Source organism: Vombatus ursinus, unplaced genomic scaffold (assembly GCF_900497805.2).
Source record: "Vombatus ursinus unplaced genomic scaffold, bare-nosed wombat genome assembly UNPS02014786.1, whole genome shotgun sequence".
In the NCBI taxonomy this organism is placed as follows: Eukaryota; Metazoa; Chordata; class Mammalia; order Diprotodontia; family Vombatidae; genus Vombatus; species Vombatus ursinus.
In genome coordinates this window covers 50,368,206-50,390,757 of record NW_020954564.1, presented here as the reverse complement: position 1 = coordinate 50,390,757, position 22,552 = coordinate 50,368,206, and the positions used below count along the sequence as shown (strand labels likewise).

The 22,552-nt window shown below is 40.0% G+C and overlaps 2 protein-coding genes across 6 annotated transcripts in view; one reads left to right on the top strand and one right to left on the bottom strand.

Moving 5' to 3' along the window:
• LOC114047106 (ras-specific guanine nucleotide-releasing factor RalGPS1) overlaps positions 1-22,552 on the bottom strand; it is a 490,091-nt gene that overhangs the window by 267,375 nt on the left and 200,164 nt on the right. The gene's annotated exons all lie outside the window — the stretch shown is intronic.
• LOC114047107 (angiopoietin-related protein 2) overlaps positions 1-22,552 on the top strand; it is a 57,592-nt gene that overhangs the window by 5,176 nt on the left and 29,864 nt on the right. The window contains exon 2 of the mRNA XM_027867843.1: positions 12,088-12,947. Within this exon, the coding sequence (XP_027723644.1) occupies positions 12,134-12,947 (814 nt within the window). The 5' untranslated portion in view covers positions 12,088-12,133. The remainder of the gene's footprint in view (positions 1-12,087; positions 12,948-22,552) is intronic.

Here is a 22,552-nt window from a genome sequence, read left to right as displayed (position 1 = left end):
ATGAATGATGCTCAAATGATTCCAGTTACTGCATTATCTGCTTCAGTTTTGCTGCAGAAGGGCGCATTTTATTAGGAATACTCATTATTTCTGGCTGACCACCTTTGGGCCACAGACAAATGTTCTTCCCTAGTGAAATCAGACTTGAATTTCTGCCAAAGAGATTTATTCTTTTTGCATCTTGAAGACTTCATTCTTTCATACTTCAAAAGGTCTGTTATTTCCTTGGGGTGGGCACTCTCTCTACTAGTACAGATCAAAGCCCCTCCATGCCTCAGCAAACTGTTTCCGCAAACTATTTGGCTATGTCCAAAATTTCACTCCCTGGTGGCCCACTCTCTGGAGATGAACCCCTATCCTTATTCATCCTATTCCTCAGCTGAAAGGCAAACAGGCTATCACTGGGCTTGTACTCAAAACCTGTCCATTTGAGTAGGACTTGACAGTTCTAGGAGCCAAGGGTCTCCCTGCCTCTCACCATCTGCAAAGAAGTATGAGAAGAGGAGATGAGTAGAAACTGGTAGCTCCCTATTGATATGTAGGTACCCATAGGAGGGGAATATTACCCATATTTTTAAGTTAAAAGTTTTATTAAAACATTTAACATCAATAGAAATAATTATACATGGTTAATAACCATGCACATTTATATCTATTCACTTTTTTCAGTCCCTTAATCTTCCCCCCCACACACACACACACATACACCTCATATATCCTTATTCACTTTCTTCCTACAATTATAATTAGGGTGTACTCCATTCTTCTGGTTTTGCTTTTTTTTTTTGATTTGGCATTATTTCATAAAGGTCTTTTCAGATTTTTTTTGTTTAGCTCACACTCGACCATCTTAATGGCTTTATAGTATTGCATTACATAAACGTCCCACAGTTTATTTATCCATTTGGAGGGGGGAACATCTTAAGTTTTATCATTTGACACTCTGACAGGGACTCTTATATCAACTAAGCCATACCCATCTTGGGTTCACAATGGGCACATGGAAAAAGGACGGAGGCTCAGATTGGTGGAAGCTCTTTCCTTCCCACTTACAACACAACCATCGGCATAAAAGCAGAGAAAATAAATATTCTTAGATGACATCACCAAACAACACTATTAAACCAGCAACCTCAAACCACTCCTTACTCACTAACTATCTGTTGCATTAGTACTCAGCTGCTGCCAAGTGGGGAACATTGGGGCAAAATGGTAAAATGTATCCCTCCATGTCTCATGCTAGCACCTATGTGACTGCTCGTAACACAGAGCCCCAAATGGGGCTGGCATTGTAGACAGAGGAAATGCTGCCTTTTCCTATTTCTGCAATGTCTTTCTTTTTCCTCTTTGCTTATTCAATTATTGAATTCAATTCAAATCCATTTTTTAAAGCCTGACACAAAGACCATTCATTTCTTGAAGCCTTCTGCTATCTTCTCATTCAGTAAAGACCTCCTTGGACTTCTTATAACACTTTGTTTATACCTTCCTACAGCACTTATGGTGTATTGCTATACATAACCATAGGAGTTTGAGTTCTATACCTCTACTAAATTATAAACTCCATGAGTGCATAGACCACATCTTACCTATAATCTGTGCCTCCCCGGGGACTCTGTACATAGCAGGGATATAACAAATGCCTTTGATTAAATAAATGAATGAATGACCTTCTATGCCATTGCCCAAGTTGGTTATTACTCCCAGCACACCGAAACAGCAGTGTGTATGTCTGTGGTAAAGCAAATGGTGCAGAATATATGTGTATGCACACATATATCATACATGTATATGTCAATACCATATGCATATATCATAACATCACATGTATATTATAATCATATATACAAATATATACATATATGTATATAGATATAGCTACAATAATAAAAATAATAACTAATGTTTATATAGCACTTACTAAGTGTTAAGCGCTGTGCTAAGAGCTTTACAATTGTTTTCTCATTTGATTCTCACAACAACCCCACAAGGTGGGTGCTATTATTATCCTTATTTTATAGTTGAGGAAACTAAGGCAAACAGAAGTTAAGTGACTTGCCCCAGGGCACAGAGCTAGTAAGTGTCTGAGCCTGGATTTGATTCCAGGTCTTCTTGACTCTAGGCCTGTAACTCTATCCATTGTACCACCTAGCTACACATGTACACACACACACACACACACACACACACACACACACACACACACAGAGATATCCCCTTCGTGGCCCAGGGGTAAGGCCAGGATGGTGGGCTAAGCAGTCCTCGTGCAAAGGTTTGCTTGAAGGCATGGAATGTCAACTTCATCTCTACTCTTGTCCCCATGTATGCATGCTGGAGGTATGACTATATGGTTCCCTGTTTTCAGGTTACTGTCTTTTAAGGTCCACAGCTCTCTTAGCCACTATTCTATGGTTCTCTTAGATGATACTCTGTATAAAAAAAACAGCCAAAGGAACCACAGACTTGTATGGTGGCAGGGACCTTTAAGATTATCTAGTTCATTCCCTCATTTTGCATTTAAGAAACTAGGGGCACAGCAGAGAAATGACCTACCCAAAGTCCCATACCTCATCCTTATTGGCAGAGGTGAGATTTGCCTCTAGGTCTCATGGTTCCAGTAAAACATTCTTCATTTATAGTACATCTGAAATGCAAGGCTCAGGGATACGTTAAGGAGGTAATATATTATAACGGAAACAGCATTGGCTTTTGAGTCAGAGGTCACAGTTTTCTGTCACCACTTCCCCACTTACTAGCTACATAGTCATAGACAAGTCACTGCCCTCTCTGAATTTCAGTTTCCTTATCTGCAAAACAAGGATAATAATCTCTGCATTATAAGCCCTCACAGGGTTGCCTTTGTAGTAGAACTTTGAAAGAACTGAATAAAAATGTCATCAATTCCTTATTTATTTATTTAATTAAAATTAATTTTTTACTTGTGAAAAAAAGAAATGCCTTTGTAAACCGTAAGGTGCTATCAAAATGCATTATTTAAGTTCTTAAGAAAAGAAAGTGAAATCAGAAAGTGATTCCTTGCATTACTGTCTCAGTTATATTCCCAAACAGTACTGATGATCCCTTAGTCTAATTTCATAACAAGCTATAACCCCCAGATATTTTTCTTCTGTATTGAATCCTAGTCACTTTCTCACTATGCTATCAATTTGGGGGACCCCCACCTTGCACTGGACCCAATGACAGAATGACATACTATTTTGGAAGACCTTTTACCAATTGTAGACAATTGATGTCTAATTCAGTGACCATCGCTGGTCTCTGAGTTCTCACAGCAGTATTAACCCTTACTGTTCATGTACCATCAACCCCATTCACTGGATCATAAGATTTAGAAAGGGAAGGGACCTGTAGATCATCGAATCCAATTTCCTTATTTCTGGGCCCAGAGGTGAAGTGACTTGTGCAAAGTTGCACCGCTAGAAAGTAGAAGAGCAAGGATGTAAACGTAGGTCCTTCATCCAGTGATCTCTCCACTATACAATAACAAACTAAGCAAAATAACTGTTGGATCATATCTTTAAAATATCTGGAGAAGGAAATGGCAAACCACTCCATTATCTTTGCCAAGAAAATCCCAAAGGGGTCACAAAGAATTGGACATGACTGAAATGACTGAACAACAACAACAATCTTAAAAGTATATGGAATATACATGTCAGGGGTGTCCCCCCCCTTTTCCCACACTGGGACTCAAAGCCATATCTTATTTACTGCTTTCCCTGAAACAGTCCAATGAAGTAGGTAGCATAAGAATTGTTGTGCCCATTTTAAAGATGAGCAAACTGAAGCTCAAAGAAGTGAAATCAATTAATTGAGAAACATTAATTGAACACCTACTGTGTGCTAGGTACTGCACTGAGGATTCAAAAAGAGGCAAAAGACAGTTCTTGCCTTCAACCCTCAAGGAGCTTAAAATTTAATGAGGTAGACAACGTGCAAACAAATAATACAAAGTAAGCCATATACAGGATAAAATAGGAAAAAAATTAACAGAGGGAAGGCCTTAGAATTAAGAAGTTGGGGAAGGCTTCTTGTAGAAGGTGTGATTTTAGTTGGGGCTTAAAGGAAGCCAGGGAAGGCAGTAGGCAGAGGAGAGGAAATGACTTGTCCAAGGTCACACAGCAACCAGGTGAGAATACTAGGAGTACAACTTTTCTGTTTTCATCCTTTCACTACCCCATTCTGCCAGCACCTTGGAGCAAATACTACCCAGGAGCCTCTTTTCTCTCTGATAAGCCAATGCAAAGCCTTTTTCCATGTTCCTTCAAGTATGAGATCATAGGATCAAAAATTTGGAGTTGGAAGTGACATTTTAAATCATTTTACAGATGAGGAAATTGAGGCCTGGAGAGGTGAAATGATTTGTCCAGGAATCACAAAGCTGGTAAGATTTGAACCTAGATTTCCCTGGCTCCCAAGTCCATCACTCTGCTCACTATACCACATTGCCAACTGTTACTGGTCCTCCAGTAGTTTAGATTAGAGATTGTAAAGAAACAAGACACTTATATTTCATCTAACAGTTAACAAAAAAGAGATTTGCTTAGCCACAACAGAAGAAGGATATTCAACAATGATATTCAGTAAGGGAATTATGTTGATTAAGCAGAATGCAGCTCCCCTGAGTTGGCTATAGTGGTCCACTGGTCAAGCATCACAGAACTGGAACTCCTAGTGGCTTTGGGAGTTGGTCAGTTTCTTGAAGGCTGACTATAAGAGCTCCAGAGGCAGGCCTGAACTCTGGACTAAGGAAATTCTGCCTCAGTTTTCATGGACACAAAAACAGAGAAGGCTTGAAAATCCTGAACATCAAGGGAATTCTTCCTTTGTCTGGCCTAAATTCCTTGTGCTTTCCTATCTTGGTGCCTTTGGCTTTTGGAAATTACTTTGCTCATTGCTAAGTTTTGGTATGAGGATTGAATTAAGACAGGGTTCAGCATTCACGGTTCCCAGGATTTAAAGGTCTAAATGAGGTCTAAGTTCCTCATTAAACTCTCCTTAGCCTGGTGTATGAGTTTCTTCTTGCCACCTCAGCCCCAACATGGCCTTTTTCCTCCCAAATTATTAAAGTCCTTTCACACAGTGTTGCCTGCAACATGATCCTTCAAGGGAACGTAGAGACTCACAAAATATGGCAACATCTCCCTGCAGTGAGGTCATGCCACAGGCCCAATCCATGAGCTCAGAGACATTCCATTTGGGGCTGTATGATGCCTCAGACCTATGGAAATCTCATTTAAGTGTTTAAACACAGTCATGAGAATTTGTCAAAATGTACTTGATTTTGAGGAAGCAAACAAAGAAAGTTTGTCCAGAATGGAAACTTCTAACAGCACGATGTGGAAAACCAATTTAAGACTCTATTGCTTCAATATTAAGAGCCAAGGAAAATATTTTGATTTGTTTTTATTTATTTAACTTTTTAGAGGTAGGGTAAAAATCAGAAAAAAAAACATCTTTTCTATGAAAGTTGACTTTCTCTCCATTCATAAGGTGATAGGGATATTATATTACTTCCCTTGAAACACAATTCACCAAATAAATATTAAGAGGATAAACATAAACACACTCATTACCGGCCATTGAGAACAGCCAACCTTGTAAGACAAGAATCAACCAGGATGATTAACTTGGCCGAGAATTCTTCGGATTCATTTCATTTAGGTATTGAACAATAACCAGGACTCTTTAACATATATACCTGAAATCTAGACCAATATTAAAATGTTCTTTGGAATACACCCACTTGAGGCAGGGAATGACTCTGGGACATACAGTGGGGATTTGTGTTTTAATTACCTCAGTACTTCAAGATCCTTGATTTCTTCTGGCGCTTCTTCCACCATTGAAGATGGCAACCCTTCCAAGCCTCAGTGGATGATTTAATGAGGTGCTCTGACCAAAAATCCTCAGGCAGCAGGCACATGATCTGTAGCCAGACCTACTCTCAAAGGCTCTTCTACTTGCTAGAACCAGAGATTGCCTTCCACGGGCAAAGGGTACTGGGTCCCAGAGTCATTCCCTGGGTTTTCATTGGACAAAGCATTTGGCCTGTTTTAGCTGCTAAGAGGAGGACCTCAAGGAAGCCTGGGGCCACTACGGGAGCAGGCAGATAAGTAAGCCAAAGGCTGAGTAGCAGCTGACTCTCCTGCCTAAGTGTTGAAACATTGCCCAGCTTCGGCCTTCGGGGACAGTAAGAAATCGCACCAGGTGAAGACCGGCTTTATGCCCGGGCGAACAATCAAGAGAAATGCTCCTCAAACAGAACCCATTTGGGAGAAGAGAAGAGCAGCCCTCAGGGGGTGAAGAAGAAGTCCCCCCCATCAGGCTGAGGAGGGGCTGGCATGGTTCAGCCTATTTTACTTCAACTATGGTGCTAAAATGGGCAGTAAGCAGAAGTCAATGGTAATTTCCAGTACTGAAAGCAAGGAAATATTTGATCCACTTGGCCCTGCAATGGTGATCTAAGACCAGTAGGTGAAAGTTTACAGAGAGGCTGACTTTGGCTCAGTGTAAAGGAACACTTTCTAATAATCAGAAGTTATTAGATTATAGGTTTAGAGCTGGAGGGGACCATAGATGCTGTCTAGTTCAACCCCCACATTTTAGAAATGAGGAACTGAGGCCAAGAGAGGATAAGTGACTTGTCTAGGGTCATACAGTCTGAGGCAGAATTTGAACCCAGGCCTTCCTGACTCCAAGTCTAGAACTCTAACCATTATGATGTATGCTTTCCCAAAGTGGAATGGGCTACCTCAAGAGGCTGTGAGTTTCCCATCACTGGAAAGCTTTAGGCAGAGGCTAGAGGGTGACATTTCAGTGAAGTTGTAGAGAGTTTCTCATTAGGCAGGTGCTGGGCTAGATAGATTTAGAGCTAGAAGGGACCTCTAGTGCCATCTAGTCCAAGCCCCTTATTTTACAGAAGAGGAAACTGAGGCTCAAGCAAGCCCAAGGTTACACCGGTACTACCAGAGGCAGGATTTGAATCCAGAGCCTTGACTCTTTTCACTGTATGATACCATCTCCCAGATCCTGCAGCTTTATTAAATGTATGCCCAGATAATGAGGTGAAAAGTAAGGCATTAGACAAGGTAAGATCTTGCAAAAACCATTTCACAAGGCATCAGAGGCCACGTAAAGATGTGTGAAGAAGAGTAATGACCCTCTAAGGATGGACAGTGAGTTAGAAAAGCAGAGAAAGAAGGATGGAATTGAAGATTATGTTTCAGAAAAGATTCTTTGAGGGCATGGTGGCACACACCTGTAATCCTTGCTACCAGGGAAGGCTGAGGCTGGTGGATCACTTAAGATCTGGAGATCTGAGCTGCAGTAGGACTAAAAGCCAACTGGTTATCCTCATGGGATCTGGCACCAATATGGTAAAATCTTGGGAGCAAAATGCTACCAGACTGTCTAAGGAGGGTCAACATGGCACAGGCTGGAAACAGAGCAGACAAAATCTTCTATTTTTAACATAGCAGTGGGATAGGGCCAGTAAATGGCTGCTAAACTACCAGTGTGGGTGTGAAGGGAGATCTAGTCTCAAAAAAAAAATTCAGTAGTGAATCATTAGCAGCTCAATTTGCAAATTGCCAGGGGATGGTTAAATAGCTGTCAATATAGACTTGTTAGAAAACACAGAAGCAATCCCTCTGGAACTGTGCCAATCTGGATTTGTATTGGGCATGGGTGGGGATGTGAGGAAGAGTTCATCCTGGTGAAAACAGTCTCTGGTTGGTAAGTGTCAGATAAATTTCAGTGTAGGAAAATCTCAAAGTTGGAAGAGATGTTGGTGGCATGTAGTCCAACTCAACACCCTCACAGGACATCCCAACGACATCCTCAACAAGTGGTTATTCAGGCTCCTGTGAAGGAACCTCCATGGAAAGGCTGAGCTTCTCCTCAGGCAGCCCATTCCATTTTGGGGCACATCTGATTCTGAGGAAGTTTTTCCTTACCTTGAGCCAAAGTCTGCCTTTCTGAAATTTCCACAGGACTATTAGCCCTCTGGGGCTAAGCAAAGCAAGCCTAACCCTTTTTCTAAATGACACCCCTTTAAACATTTGAGAACAGTGATCATGCTCCGCCCCCCCCAAGTCTTCTCTACTCTTTGTGAAATATTCTCAGGTTCTTCAACTGATTTTTATATGACATGGTCTAGACATGGTAAAGCTTATCAATATATTTTCTAAAATGTGGCATCTAGAATTGCATTTCCTCCTTTGTTAAAACTTCTGACTGTAGAAAATTAGCAGGAGACATAGTTATCTTTTTTTTTTTGGCTAGGCAATGGGGTCAAGTGACTTGCCCAGAGTCACACAACTTCTAAGTGTCAAGTGTCTGAGGCCAAATTTGAACTCAGGTCCTCCTGACTCCAGGGTCAGTGCTCTATCCATTGCACCACCCAGCTGCCCCTAAGACATAATTATCTTGAATGAACTAAGTCTTTCTATCCTGTCTCAATACAGAGCATTGGAATGAGCTGGGGAAAGAGAGAAGATACTGTGGAGGACAGGAACTCAGACTTTAATTATTTGAAGAACTATTTTGTGAAAGAGGCATCAGGCTTATTCTGCTTGGCTTCAAAGGGCAAAACTAGAAGCAATGAGGTTGTAAAAAGGCAGATTTGGGCTTAGGGATAAGGAAAATTTCATATCAGTTATAGATGTTCTAAATTGGAGTCATCGATGAGTTCTCCATTTGCAGAGACCTTAAAGGAGAGGGCAGATGCTGACATACAAAGAATGTTCCTTATACAATCAGGGGATTTCAGAGAGAAGGAACCTCTAAGGCCCTATAGCCTAACCCCTACTTGATTAATTATCAAATGAGATATTTGTAAAAGCACTTACAGGCTTGGCCTAGAGGATTCTGTGATTTTGTGTAGTGTTAAATTCAACTCTAAGTGTCTCTTTGGGGGGGGCGGGGCTAGGCAATGGGGTTAAGTGACTTGCCCAGGGTCACACAGCTAGTAAGTGTCAATTGTCTGATCTGAGACCAGATTTGAACTCAGGTCCTCCTGACTCCAGGACTGGTGTTCTATCCACTGCACCACCTAGCTGCCCCTAAATTCAACTCTACTTAGACCAAGCTGTGATCTCATCAGTGTGAGCGCTCCCTGCGCAGGTACAAATTGCAGCCCTTTCATGACTTTACATCCTCAATGGTTCTTTTCCATGTGTTTCTGTAAATCTTCCATAGAAGATCAACCAACCCAATCTAGCTTCTTGAGATTAGCCCATTATTATAGTACACGGGAGATTACAGTACACAGAAATAGCAATGTTGTAATAATGATCATCCGTAAAAGGATTGGCTACTGTGATCAATACAATGATCCAAGACAATTTCAAAGGACTCATATCCACCTCCAAAGAGAGAAGTGATGAATTCTGAGTGCATATTGAAGTATTTTTATCACATTATTTTTCTTGCTTTATAAAAATGGCTAATATGGAAATACATTTTGCATAATTTGACATGTATAATTGATTTCATATTGCTTGCCTTCTCAGTGGGTGTGGGAGGGGTTGGAGGGAGGGAGAAAATTTGGAGCTCAAAATTTAAAAAGAAAAAAGTGTTTTAAATAAAAAATAAATTAAAACCTTTCTTTTTTAAAGTGGAATTAGTTGAGGCTGGGAGGAATGGTTCAGCTCAGATGTTGCGCCTGGCTCTTTGCCTACCTGCAACATCTTTATGGTACATGTGGATCATCAAAGGAATCTCTGCTGCTCAAGAATTGTGACTTATGTAGCAGAATTAGAAAAGGAAAAGATGAGGAAAAGTGTGATCTTATCTACCTGGAGCTCTGAATTATACTCTGGATTATCCTAGGTGAACTTACCCCAAATTTTCTATCCCTAGAGAAGATGCTGGTGCCCAGCATTGCCCATCAGCAACATTATAATAAGAATGGAGGTTCAGCAGTAATGCAGTCGTTAGCCTCACTGCAAATAGAAAAGGCCAATGCCATTGGGGATGGATCAGTAAGAAGATTCTATGTAGGGTGTCCCAAGAACCTTAGTGCAGTTTCAAGCTCTAATAGCTTAGGACACACTAATCCTAGTCCTAGAGTGAATAGAGGAAAAAAAAAAAACCAAAACAAAACAAAGGACATCTTATAATTAGGTATTGCCCTTTGGTTAAAAAAAAAAAACCTTAGATATTTAGGAAAAGTGCCTAAAGAGAACTGAAAAAAAATTGTTTTAAACCCTTCTGGATTTCGAAACCAAAGTGTCTCGTGTACCTTAGAATATATGAGCCAGAGCTCAGGATATGGATGCAAGCTCCAGCTCTGCCATTTTAAAGCCCCGATGTATTTTTCCCATTGGATAAAACAAGACAAAGTTTGGAAATCAGCCTTTCACTTAAGTAAATGATGACTACCTGTGGGTAAGGCAGACAGGAGGATGGGGTGGAAGGGTTTCCTGGCCAACCAACAAGAGTTCCGTTGCCCTGTTTAATGAGCTGTGTGTCACTCTCTGCATGGGGGTAAGTTCTCAAAATGAAACACCAGTTATGAGATCTCTTGGCCACTGCCTGAGATTGACTCTGAGTTCTGATTGCTTTTATGAGACAGCATGAGGTAGTGGAAAGAATACTGAATTTGGGGTCAGGATACACCTGTGTTCAAATCCTACTCGTGACATTTGCAAGCTGTGTAACCATGGTAAGTCCCCAACTTCTCTAAGCCTCAGTTTTCTCATCTGTAAAATGGGAAATAATAATACATGTAGTACCTACCTCATAGAGGAATGTGAGGATCAAATGACATAATGGATGTAAAGTGTTTTGTAAACCCTCTAGCAATATATATATTTCAGCTATTACTATTAGTGAAGGAACAGGAAGGAAAGCACTTATTTAAATAACATTTTGCACTTGACTATTTCCCCACTGACATAATAACACTGAATATTTTAGGGGTATTGTTTTGTTGTAGGTGATTTCCATTGATGAAATTCTTTCTAACAATGCAGACAAATGCAATCAGGGTTAAGTGACTCGCCCAGGGTCACACAACTAGTAAATATAATGTTAGATTTGAACTCAAGTCCTCCTCATTTCAGGGCCAGTGCTCTATTCACTGTACCACCTAGCTGCCCCCATTTCTTTTATTCTTTAAGCATGTAGGTACCAATGAGGGGCTATTTCCAGCCTTAGAGTCTTCCTTCCCCCTAGCAAGGTGGGAACAGTAGATTAAAATATTATACATCTAGATTGTGTGAAATAATAGAAAAGTCAGAGAATGCATAGCAGCTTTTTCTCTCTTCCTTCACACAGCCTTTCACTTTGTCCCACTTTGAGGCCCTTATCATATAATATTGTATATTATAACTAACCATGTTTGTGGTTTATCCATTCTGAGATGATAAACCCCATTAGGGCAGAGATGAGGGCTTGTCTAAAATATCTATTTCTTCCCATAGCACAGTGTTGCTTACAGTGATAGTGTAGTGGGAACAGTCCTGGATTAGGAGTCAAAAACTGGATTTGAATTCTTATTCTTACCCTTATTATGTGTGTAACCTTGGATAAATCATTTAACCTCTCTGGGCCTCAGTTTCCTCATCTATAAAATAGAGATAATAATAGTATCTCCATTTTATAGTTATCCCCATTTTGTAGTTGAAAAATTAAGGCAAAGGAAACTATCTCAAAGGATTAAATATAAACGCTTTGTAAACATAAAATGTTTGCATTTTAAGTTGTTATTGTTATTATTATTAATAACTCCCTTCACTTTGGTGTGCTTTAAGATTTATGATTCACTTTCTTTACCATACCCTTATGCAGTGGGTAGTGCCACTATTATTGTACTATTTTATAGAAGAGGAAACTGAAATTTACAGAAAGAGCTAGTAAGTGTCACATGATAAGGTATTAATATAAACAGTTATAATATGCTATTAATTTAAGATTTTTTTAAAAAGATAAGTGGGACTTGAACCCAGGTCTCCTGTTTCTAGGTCCAACATGCTTTCTACTACCACAATTAAAGAGCGCTTTCAACACTACAGAAAGAAGGTGATCTACATATAATCTTTTATCTCTGCTCATTTCCAGGTTTTCTGGGATTTCATTGCCAGGAGATAAATACTTCTAAAGGACCATGAACACAATGAGACTGGCCTGCCTGGTCCTGGCTGCTTTAGTAGGAGTTGCTGCTGGCAAAGCAGATGACTTAGGGAGCAGTGAAGAGGGAAGGGAACAAGAATTCGTTTATCTGAACAGGTATAAGAGAGCCAGTGACTCTCAGGACAAGTGCACATACACATTCATTGTGCCACAGCAGAGAGTCACCGGGGCCATCTGTGTCAATTCCAAGGAACCTGAGATTCAGCTTGAAAACCGCGTACACAAACAAGAACTGGAGCTACTGAATAATGAGCTTCTAAAGCAGAAGAGACAGATTGAAAGTTTGCAGCAACTGGTGGAAGTAGATGGCGGGATAGTCAATGAAGTCAAGCTCTTACGGAAGGAGAGCCGCAACATGAACTCTCGGGTCACGCAGCTCTATATGCAGCTCTTGCATGAAATCATTCGCAAACGGGACAATGCGTTAGAGCTCTCCCAGCTTGAGAATAAGATACTCAACCAAACGGCTGACATGCTTCAGCTCGCCAACAAATATAAGGACCTAGAGCACAAATACCAGCATTTAGCCACTCTGGCCAACAACCAGTCCACCATCATCGCTCAGCTAGAAGAACACTGTCAGAGGATGCCAGTTGCCAGACCCATCCCACAGCCGCCTCCTCCACCACCACCAAACCGGGTCTATCAGCCTCCCACCTACAATCGGATCATCAACCAGATTTCCACTAATGAGATTCAGAGTGATCAAAATTTGAAGGTGCTTCCCCCAACTCTTCCCACAATGCCTACAGTCACTGGCATCCCAATCTCAACTGATAAACCATCTGGTAAGTCACTCTGTCTTTACAGTCAACCACAGATACTTCTTTAGGAACATCTACTCTAAAAACAGAGAGATCAGTAGATTTTAAGGCTACCATTGGCAACCATTTAACATGGTAAAGTACGGTAGAGGTAGCATTGAATTTGGAGTAAGAAGACATGGGTATAATTTCTGGCCCTCCTCCCTCTTATTTTTTCACTTAGGTGACCTTGGAAAAGTCATGCAACTGTTCTGAGTTTCAAAATCCTCATTTATAAGATGAAGGAATGAGATTAGATCAGCAGCTCTCAAATTTTTTGGTCTCAGGACCCTTTTACACTCTTAAAAATCATTGAGAATCCCAAAGAGCTTTTGTTATGTGGGTTATACCTACTGATACTGTATTAGAAATCAAAATTAAATATTTAAAATAATCATTTATTCATTTAAAACAATAATAAACCCATTACATGTTAAAGTAAATGACATTTTATTTTTTAAAAAAAACCTATATTTCCCAAAACAAAGGAAATTTAGTGAAAAGAGTGGCATTGTTTTACATAGTTTTGCAAATCTCTTTAATATCAGGTTTAACAGAAGATATCTGACTTGTCATATCTGCTTCTCCATTCAAGTTGTTGCAATGTGTTGTTTGGTTGAAATATGTGAAGAAAATCTGGCCTCAGATAAAGGCAGGAGTATTTTAATGGGCAATAACATCTTAGTATTATTATGAAAATAGTCTTAACTTTCAGACTCCCTGAAAAGGTCTTGGAGAAATCGAGGGGTCCATTGGCCAAACTCTGAAAACTGCTGGACTAGATGATCCCTAAGGTTCACTCTAGTTCTGTAATTTGGCACAAAAAAGATAAATAATAATTCATATTTCCACGGCATTTAAAAGTTTACCAGGTACTTTCCCCATAAGTTATTTGAGGTAAACAGTACAAGCATCATTACCCTGATTTTCCATAGAGTCTCAGAGAGGTTAAATGATTTACTCAAGGTTCCATGACTAGTTTTTGGAGGAGCAGAGTTACAAACCCAGTTCTTTTAATTCCGTATTTCTTAATCTTTCTACTATACCATTCTGTCACATAAAATTCATGAGAAAGGAAATATTTTTGGAAAGGTATTGAAAACATAAAAATAGTGAAGAGAACTTTTTTTTTAAAAAAAAGACAAACTTGATTTTGCTCTACAGGCTTATAATGTCTATTTTGAATAAGTATGCCAAAGAAAGAGAGAGTTGTCACTTTAAGACTATATCAAATTAATTTCTTCTGGGCATCTTAACATGCCAATACATTTTTGGTGATGCCTGTCCTTCAATATTCAGTTTTGAAATGTATAATTTTTCTGGAAACAGAAATATTCCATCTAATGTCATTCTAGTTCCATAAAAGACATTGCGTGAAACAATGATCTAGAGGCAGTGAGTTTCATTGGAGCAATATGAGAGGGGAGGGCAATGAAAGGGAAAGCAGAGAAGGAGAATGGTGATGATAAGGAGAGGAGAAGAAGGTAAGGAAGGATAGAGGAGAAAAGAAGAAGGAAGAGGAATGGATATGAAGGAGAATGGAAGAAAAGTGAGATGAGGGAGAAGAGGAGCGAAGAATAAAGAGGAAGAAAAAGTGAAACCTGTCCTCTTTTCCTTCCCTCCTAATGGTCCTATTATAAAAAAGTTAGATACTAAGACTATCAGAGAGATTGTATTGGTTTCTGGTAGCGTATGTTATCTAGGTAAGAAGGCAAAACAGCAAAAAGGTTTTTCCACAGTACATTAGAGTTAAAAGACACTTCAAAACAAAGAATGTCACAGTTGAAAGGGAACTTAGAACGCAGAATGGACCTTGGAATATAGAATCTCAGATACAGCCCCAATACAAGCTGTTTGGGCTGGAAGGGAATTAGGCCATAGGATGTTATAAAACAGAACATGAGCTATTAAAGCTAGAAGGGGCATTAGAAACCATCTAATACAATTTGATACTAGCTGCTACCACTGTGCTCCACCCAACCCCCAACTCTGCCACGAGTCAGAGGAGGTAATAGACTTTACCAGAGTTACCCAGGGAGTTAGTGGAAAAACTAGGAATCGAATCTTCTGCCCCCTGATCCAGTCCTCATTTCCCTGCATTATTTTGCCTTTCTGTGAAAGTGTTAAATACCTTGCTTTAAGAAAACTCATGATATGACATTGACTTCGTAAATCAGATAATATAAGTGATTTCTCACATCAGAAAAGACCATAAAATAGTAATGGAACTCACCTAGATTTCAAATATATATTTGATATATATATATATATTACTTTTCATGCACAGATCTATTACCTAAAGCAAGCAATAAATATGTGGGAAACTTTGACTATGTAGAATTTTCTTTTAGAAGAAAGAGCAAAGATATTAGTTCATTACTAGGGCTTAACCTGAAAAGAGCAGTAGTGGGACAGATGGAGAAAAGGAGAAAATTAACAGGGGAAAGTTACCACTGAGGACAGCAGGAGCTATTCACACTGCAATTGGTGCAATTCACACTGGAAATAAGCTGTTTTTGTGCGGGGGAGCAGCTCCCTCTAAGTCATTCCACAGAGGAAGTCTACAGGCTAGGGGTGGGGTGGGGTGGGGTGGGGGTTGAAGGCGGGAACATTCAGGGCTCAGTTTGATCTTGCTGACGGGGTTGTCCCCCATATCTCTGGATCACTTCACCTTTCTTAAAATATCCATTTTGTCTTTGTTTCAAAGTGGCCACAATGAAATCTCAATTCAAATATTTATAAGTATACTGAACAATAGCAACTCACATGTCTACATGTTAGTGCTTGCAGAGTACTTTCCTGACAGCAACACTGTCAGGTGGGTAGTACAGGTATTTTTATCACCATCTTACAGGTCAATAAACTGAAGATCTGAAAGTTTAAGTGACTTGTCCAGGGTCATGCAGCTAGTAAGTATCTGAGTTGGGATTCCAACCCCGTTCTCCTGACTCACAGGCCAGTATACTTTCAACTTTGCCAGTAAATTTCAGGTTTGAAATTAAATCACCACGGTCATTGAGCACAAAACTGATCTCCCTGCTTCTAGGCTTTCTTCATTCTTTAAAGCCACCAAGATAATCTTCCTAATACAAAGCTCTGATCATACTACTCCCCTCCTCAAGACCCTTCAAGAGTTTGTCATTGTCTAATGGATAAAATGCAAACTCCTTAACCTTGCATAAACAAAAAGAAATTTAGTCCTTATAGATGGAATAGACCATTGAGTTCATCAAATACAATTGCTTCATTTTACATATGAGAAAACTCAGGACTAGAGAGGCTAAGTGACTTACTCAATGTCACACAGGTAAGGAGTGTCAGAACTAGAATTTGAACCTAGTTCTTCTGATTACAAGTCCAGTGCTATGATTTAAGGCCTTCTGCAACCTAATTCCAACTAATTTTTCCCATTTGACTTCATTCTGCTTCCCTTCCCATGGTCTACATTCAATCTCCAGCTATCACAAGGTGGTCTGCCATCTTGAGTTTGCCTGCTCTCTCCGGCCTTTCTATATTTGCACAGATCATCCTTTGTGCTTGGGTTACTCCTCCTCCTTCAATTCTCAGCTCATTTACAACATCTTCTATGCATTTCACTAATCTCTGCAACTGAAAATGACCTCTCCCTCCCCAAATTTTCCTAGAGCACTTGGTCTGAATTTCTCCTCTGCCTCATCACACAATACCTTGTTTTATAGTTATGTCCCTGTAGTCCTCCTATCCCAGGAGAATGTAAACCTCTTAAGCGAGCTCCCCAACACTAGGCATAAGGCATAATAAAGTGGGGACAATAATAATATCTACCTCCCAGGTTGTGAAGATAAAATGAGGTAATACTTGTAAAGTGCGATGCAAACTTTAAAGCATTATATAAGTGCTAGCTATTATTAGCATAGTAGTAGTTGTAATAGTTGTAGTAGTAGTAGTAGTTGTAGTAGTAGTAGTAGTAGTTGTAGTAGTAGTAGTGGTAGTGGTGGTGGTGGTGGTGCTGCTGCTGGTGCTAGTGCTGGTGGTGGTAGGTGTTTAATAAATATTTGCTGGGTTGAATCAAATTGAATGAAATTAAAAGGCATCATGCATGGTAGATAAGGACACAGATAGGGTTCAAACACCAGCACTGTAACTCTGGGTAAGTTATTTATCTTCTCTGTATCTCAGTTTCCTCATCTCCTTGATGGCCATTAAGGTCCTTTCCAGTTCTATAATCTTATGATCCCTTCAGTTAAATGAACTAATGCATGTAGAATAAAAGAGAACTGAAGGCTTCAAGGAACACTATTTCTAGGTGAGGATGGAGGAAGCTAATACATACATAGCCTAACACAAGGACCCATTTTCCTTAGATCCAACTGGCCTAAGCCAAGCACTGCAATCCCCCATAGAAAGAGAGTAAAAAATGCCACTGTATGAAAATTGTCCTGCTTACTTTACTGATACTGAAGTGTAAACCTCCCCACTCCTTTACTCAATGAGTGGTTGGGTATCTCTCAACAGTCATTCTTAGAATGTTAGGGCTAGAAGAGATCAATCTAATTGAGGGTTTCTTTACCTGGGGTTCATGAGAGCAGTCTGTGGATAGATTTTGGGGGATCTGTGAGCTTGGACAGGAAAAAAAATTCACTAACCTCTAACTTAAATTTAGCATTTCCTTTATTTAAAAACATGCTTCTGAGAGGGGGTTGGTCTGTGAGCCTCATTAGGCTGCTAAAGGGGTTGAGGCTACAGAAAAGGTTAAGACCCCCTAGTCTAGTCTGAACCTCCCATTTTACAGAGAAAGAATGGAAAGTGAGTTGTCCAAAGGCTCACAAGCTAGGGACTTGAACCTGGGTCTCCATCCTTCAAATCTAGCTCCTTTTCTATTCACAACTAGAGAATTTTAAGTTCTAGTTATTGGGCCATATTCTCCCCAACACTGTTCCCCAACCCTCACCCCCCTGGCTGCCTGAAAGGCAGGGCGCAGCAGCCCTGTCAGCTCTATGGTCCTTCAGAACTGCTAGCAGGGTCTTCACCTTCCTTCTCATCCTCCCCCAGCATTGCCTGATCCCTCTGTTTCTCTTCCATCGCCTTATAAACAGCTTAGAGCCATAGAAACACAACAGACAAAAGGCAAGAAAGCCCTCATGCCTAAGGAACGCAGCAGCAGACAAAGGCTGACTTTGCTTTGGTGGTATCAGGATTAGCCAACAGGAACCAGGGGGATCATCTTTCAGTCAGAGGCAGCAACTGCCCCCAGAGGCACAAGATCCACTGTTTCTCTCCCCAGCCAAGAAAACACAAAACTCTTATCGAACTTGTTTCTGATAACTCTCAGTTGGCGCTTGCCTCTCTTTGTCTGGGTCTGCTCCTACGCCAGAATCACGGTCATGCTTTCCATTCTCTGCCAGCCTCCTTTTCTCCTAACATGTGTAGTCAGAATCTCCCGTGGATATAGAGTTCATTCACTTTCACCAGAGTAAAACTACAGCCCTAAGCAAGAGTCTCTCGGACATTTGCTTTTATTTATAAACCTTAATGAGACCCTGGAATGGGAACTAGTAGGCCTCAGTTTTGAATCCCAATTCTTGTCATTTATTGACTGTGTGACCTCCGTCAAGTCACTTAATTTCATTTCAAAATGAGGAATTTGGATGAGGAAACTCATAAAATCCCCTCCAGGTCTGATATCTGTGATTCTATGTTCTTAGTCTGTGGATTTGTCATAGTTCTTCCCCAGAGAACCCTTCAACATAACTCAACTAGAAAAATATTTGTTAAGCACCTGTTATGTACACTACGCTAGGCTCTAGGGGCACTGGGGAGGTGATTCACAGGTAAGAGTTAATTTGGAACCCAGTTCTGCTACTTATCACCTATGTGGTCTTAAGCAAGTTATTTTTCCTCTCAGGGCTTCAGTTTTCTCATCTGTAAAATCAGGGAGTTATTTTAGATGTAGATAAGACAGGGTATCCCAAAAGTTTTAGTGTAGTTTTTTAGTTATTCAAGCTTAAAACTGCATTAAGACTTTTGGGATGCTTTCTATTTAAGATGTCTCCCAGCCCAAACTTTCTAAATACCTGTCCTCATGGAACTTAACTATCGGTTGTGTCTGTTGTTCAGTTATCATAGCAGCACTTCCACTCAAGTAGTGGAAAAGTCTCTTCAAAGGAGCAAAAGGAACAATCCTATCCTTCTGTGTCTAAGAGATGTTCACAGAACCTCAGAGCTGGAAGAGATATTGGAGGACACCCTGCCCAAGATCCTACTCAGAGCAGGAATTTCCTTTACAGAATTCCTAACAACTTCAAGTGATGGAGAACTCACCACCTTATGGGGTACTCCATTCCATTTTGGGCAACTTTTTCTAGTTCTCATTCAAGTAAGTACATCAACTTTTAAAAATATACAATGTTGGGGCAGCTAGGTGGCGCAGTGGATGGAGCTCCAGCCTTGGAGTCAGAAGGACCTGAGTTCAAATCCAACCTCAGACACTTGACACTTACTAGATGTGTGACCCTGGGCAAGTCACTTAAACCTGATTGCCTCACCAAAAAGCAAAAACAAACAAAACAAAACAAAAAAACACACAATATCCAGGAAAAAGTTTTAGTATGATCACTATTTGAGTTGATGAAGAAATGTTATAACAGAGAGGCTGTGAGGCTTAATAGAAAGTACCTGCACTTGGAGTCAGAAGGAATGGATTTGAGTCCCTATTCTACTACTCATTAGCAGTCATCAGAAATTCTTTGGTCTCAGTTTCCATATCTGTAAAATGAGGTTGGATTAGAATGATTTTAAGGTTTCTTCCAGCTTTAAAATCCCAAAATACTATGAGCTTCTCCATACAGACACTAGACTTGTAACAATGACCCTCTAAAGACCAAATCCCCCTCAGTCTAGTTAAAGGGAAGGGAGGAAAGGGTGAGAGTAGAATCACATGCCAGCAAGGGCTGGTGCTGGGACCAAACAAGGCAAGAAAACACACAAATGTGCCTTTGTCAGACAATCATGACCGGTGGCAATCATTCCAAACAGAACCAGAAGGTAGAAAAGAGTAAAAAACAACAAAAGGATACTTTTCCATTTACTATCTTTGCAAACTAGGGAAAGTAATTTCCCCTCATTAGACCACAGTTTTCTCTATCTATAAAATGGGGGGAGTGTTGCAAAATGCTTTCCATATCTAACATTCTTTGATCTTAAATCATCTTGATATCACAGATATAAAGCAGTCAACCAAACTTGGCTGCTGCTGAAATAAAGTTAGGCAGATTAATTAAAATTAAAATGAATTGGTAAACTTTGAGCAGAGGCCAAATCTGTGGGTAAAGGCCACTGGTTCCCTACAGGAAGAAAATCTAGCCAATACAACCTGGGGAAAATTAGAAGAAAATGTTTAGTGTTGCTGCTAAGTTACACTGTGTTCCTAATTTCATTTTAATGGGCAGAATTAATGACTTTCTCATCATCAAAGCCCATGAGCCCTGATGCAACTTTATGTTTAATGCCAGACATAGGAATCATTTTCTGTTCCTGTCCTTTCCCATAACTGAGGTGAAGAGTGTGAGCTGGTAAGCCACTAGTAGTGGACAGACTGGCTACAAGGCCAACAGAGACCCTCCTGCTACCGATGAGGAAATATGGGAAAATATTCAGGGGGACTTTTCCTATTTCTGTAAACCATGGCCTTGCTTTCTCAATGCACATGTTAGCTCCTATCCCATCACTTGCCTCACCCTCAGCAATCCCCACCTCAGGACATGTGTTACCCAATTTCTTTTAAGTCAACCAGCTGACATATAAACAAGTTGCTTACTAATTCAGGCAGTCCCTGACTTAGGAACATCTGCCACCCTCTCCCCAAGAGGAGAAAACACAGAGACTCATGAATAGAATGTTAGGGTGGAGGAACTTTAGAGATTATAGACTCCAATAAGGAAACTGAGATCTGGGGAAGGGAAGAAGCATTTATTATGAATCTGCTATGTGCTAGGCGCTGTGCTAAGTGTTTTACAAATATCTCATTTGATCGTCACAATAACTCTGGGAGATAGGTGTTATTATTATCCCCATTCTATACTTGAGGAAACTGAGGTAGACAGAAGTTAAGCTACTTGCCCAGGATTATACAGGTAGGAAGTGTCTGAGACTGGATAATAATAACAGCACTCTATCTGCTGCACCACCCAGTTGCCTACTACAGAGAGGAAGAGAATCGTCAAAGAACACACAGCTAACAAAAGATTCAAACTTAGCTCTTCTGACTCCAAGTTCAGTTTTCTTTCAAATTCAGTTTGGGCAGGTGAGGAGGAATATTGCCCTTTAATCCCCAACAAGTGAATTTAGACTCAACATCTAAATTTAAACTATGTTGTGGTATGATAGAAATAACATTATACTTGGAGTCAAGATAGTTGGGTTCAAATCCTGGCTCTAACACTTAGTCGTGTATTCATTAGCCTATCTGGGCCTGAGATGGCTTCTCTATAAAATGGAGATAGCAGGAAAACTACTTCCTACCCCACAGGGGTTGGTGATTTAAAAAACAAAACTCTTCGTAAATCTTAAAACACCACAAACATGTAAATTATGATCATTCTCTGAGATTAATGTAGAGAGCTGACTTCCCTCATATAGGTGTAAAGAATATTAATACTTCATAAAATGTAAATCATCATCATTCTCTAAGATACATGCAGAATTGTCTTCCCTTATACAAGCGTAGAGAATTAACAAGGGACTGATGCATGAATCACTTCTCTGAGATAGCTGGAATATAAACTGGAGTATAAGATGGTGTGTTTCTGACATCCTAAATTGGAATCAAAATTTCTTTTCCCATAAAAAGAGGTTTATATATCATGAAGAAGCATAACTGAAGAAAGGCTATTAAGACTGTCAGGTACTTGATGGGTTATATTGTCTTTTGGGGCCTGGCGTGGGGGGTGAGTCATCCATCTCTAGAACCAGATGTCTATAGAAAATATATTCCAAGTTCCCAACAAAAGACCTGCAACCCAGCTTTGCAACAGAATCTAATCTTAAGTTGGGTATGGGCTGGACTTCAATGATAAGGAAATTATTGCTTCAGAAGAAACATTTGATCTTACAAAAGGTGACCACAGACTCAAGGAAGGCTAGCGTTGGAAGGGACTTTGGAATATAGAATATCAAGACCAAAATGGACATTAGAGAACTATATTAGGGCTGGAAGGGACATTGGAACATAAATGAATAAATGTCAGAATAGAAGGGACCTTAGAAAACAGACTATTAGAGATGAAAGGGAGGTAACAGAGCATAGAATGTTACAGTATACCTGAGAGGGACTATGGAACATAAAATATCAGAGCTAAAAGGAAGATTAATTTTACAGATAAGGAAACTGGGGTCCAAAAAAGGGACTTTTTCAATGTCACACAACTTTCCAACATCAGGCCTGGCTGGGCCTTGAACACAGTGTTTCTCATCCCAAGGTTAGTACTTTTATCTACTATAACTTGTTGTTACTGCCTTATAATAAAAAAGATTTCTAACTGGAGTCCTACAAATGATAGATAGATAGATAGATAGATAGATAGATAGATAGATAGATAGATAGATAGATAGAT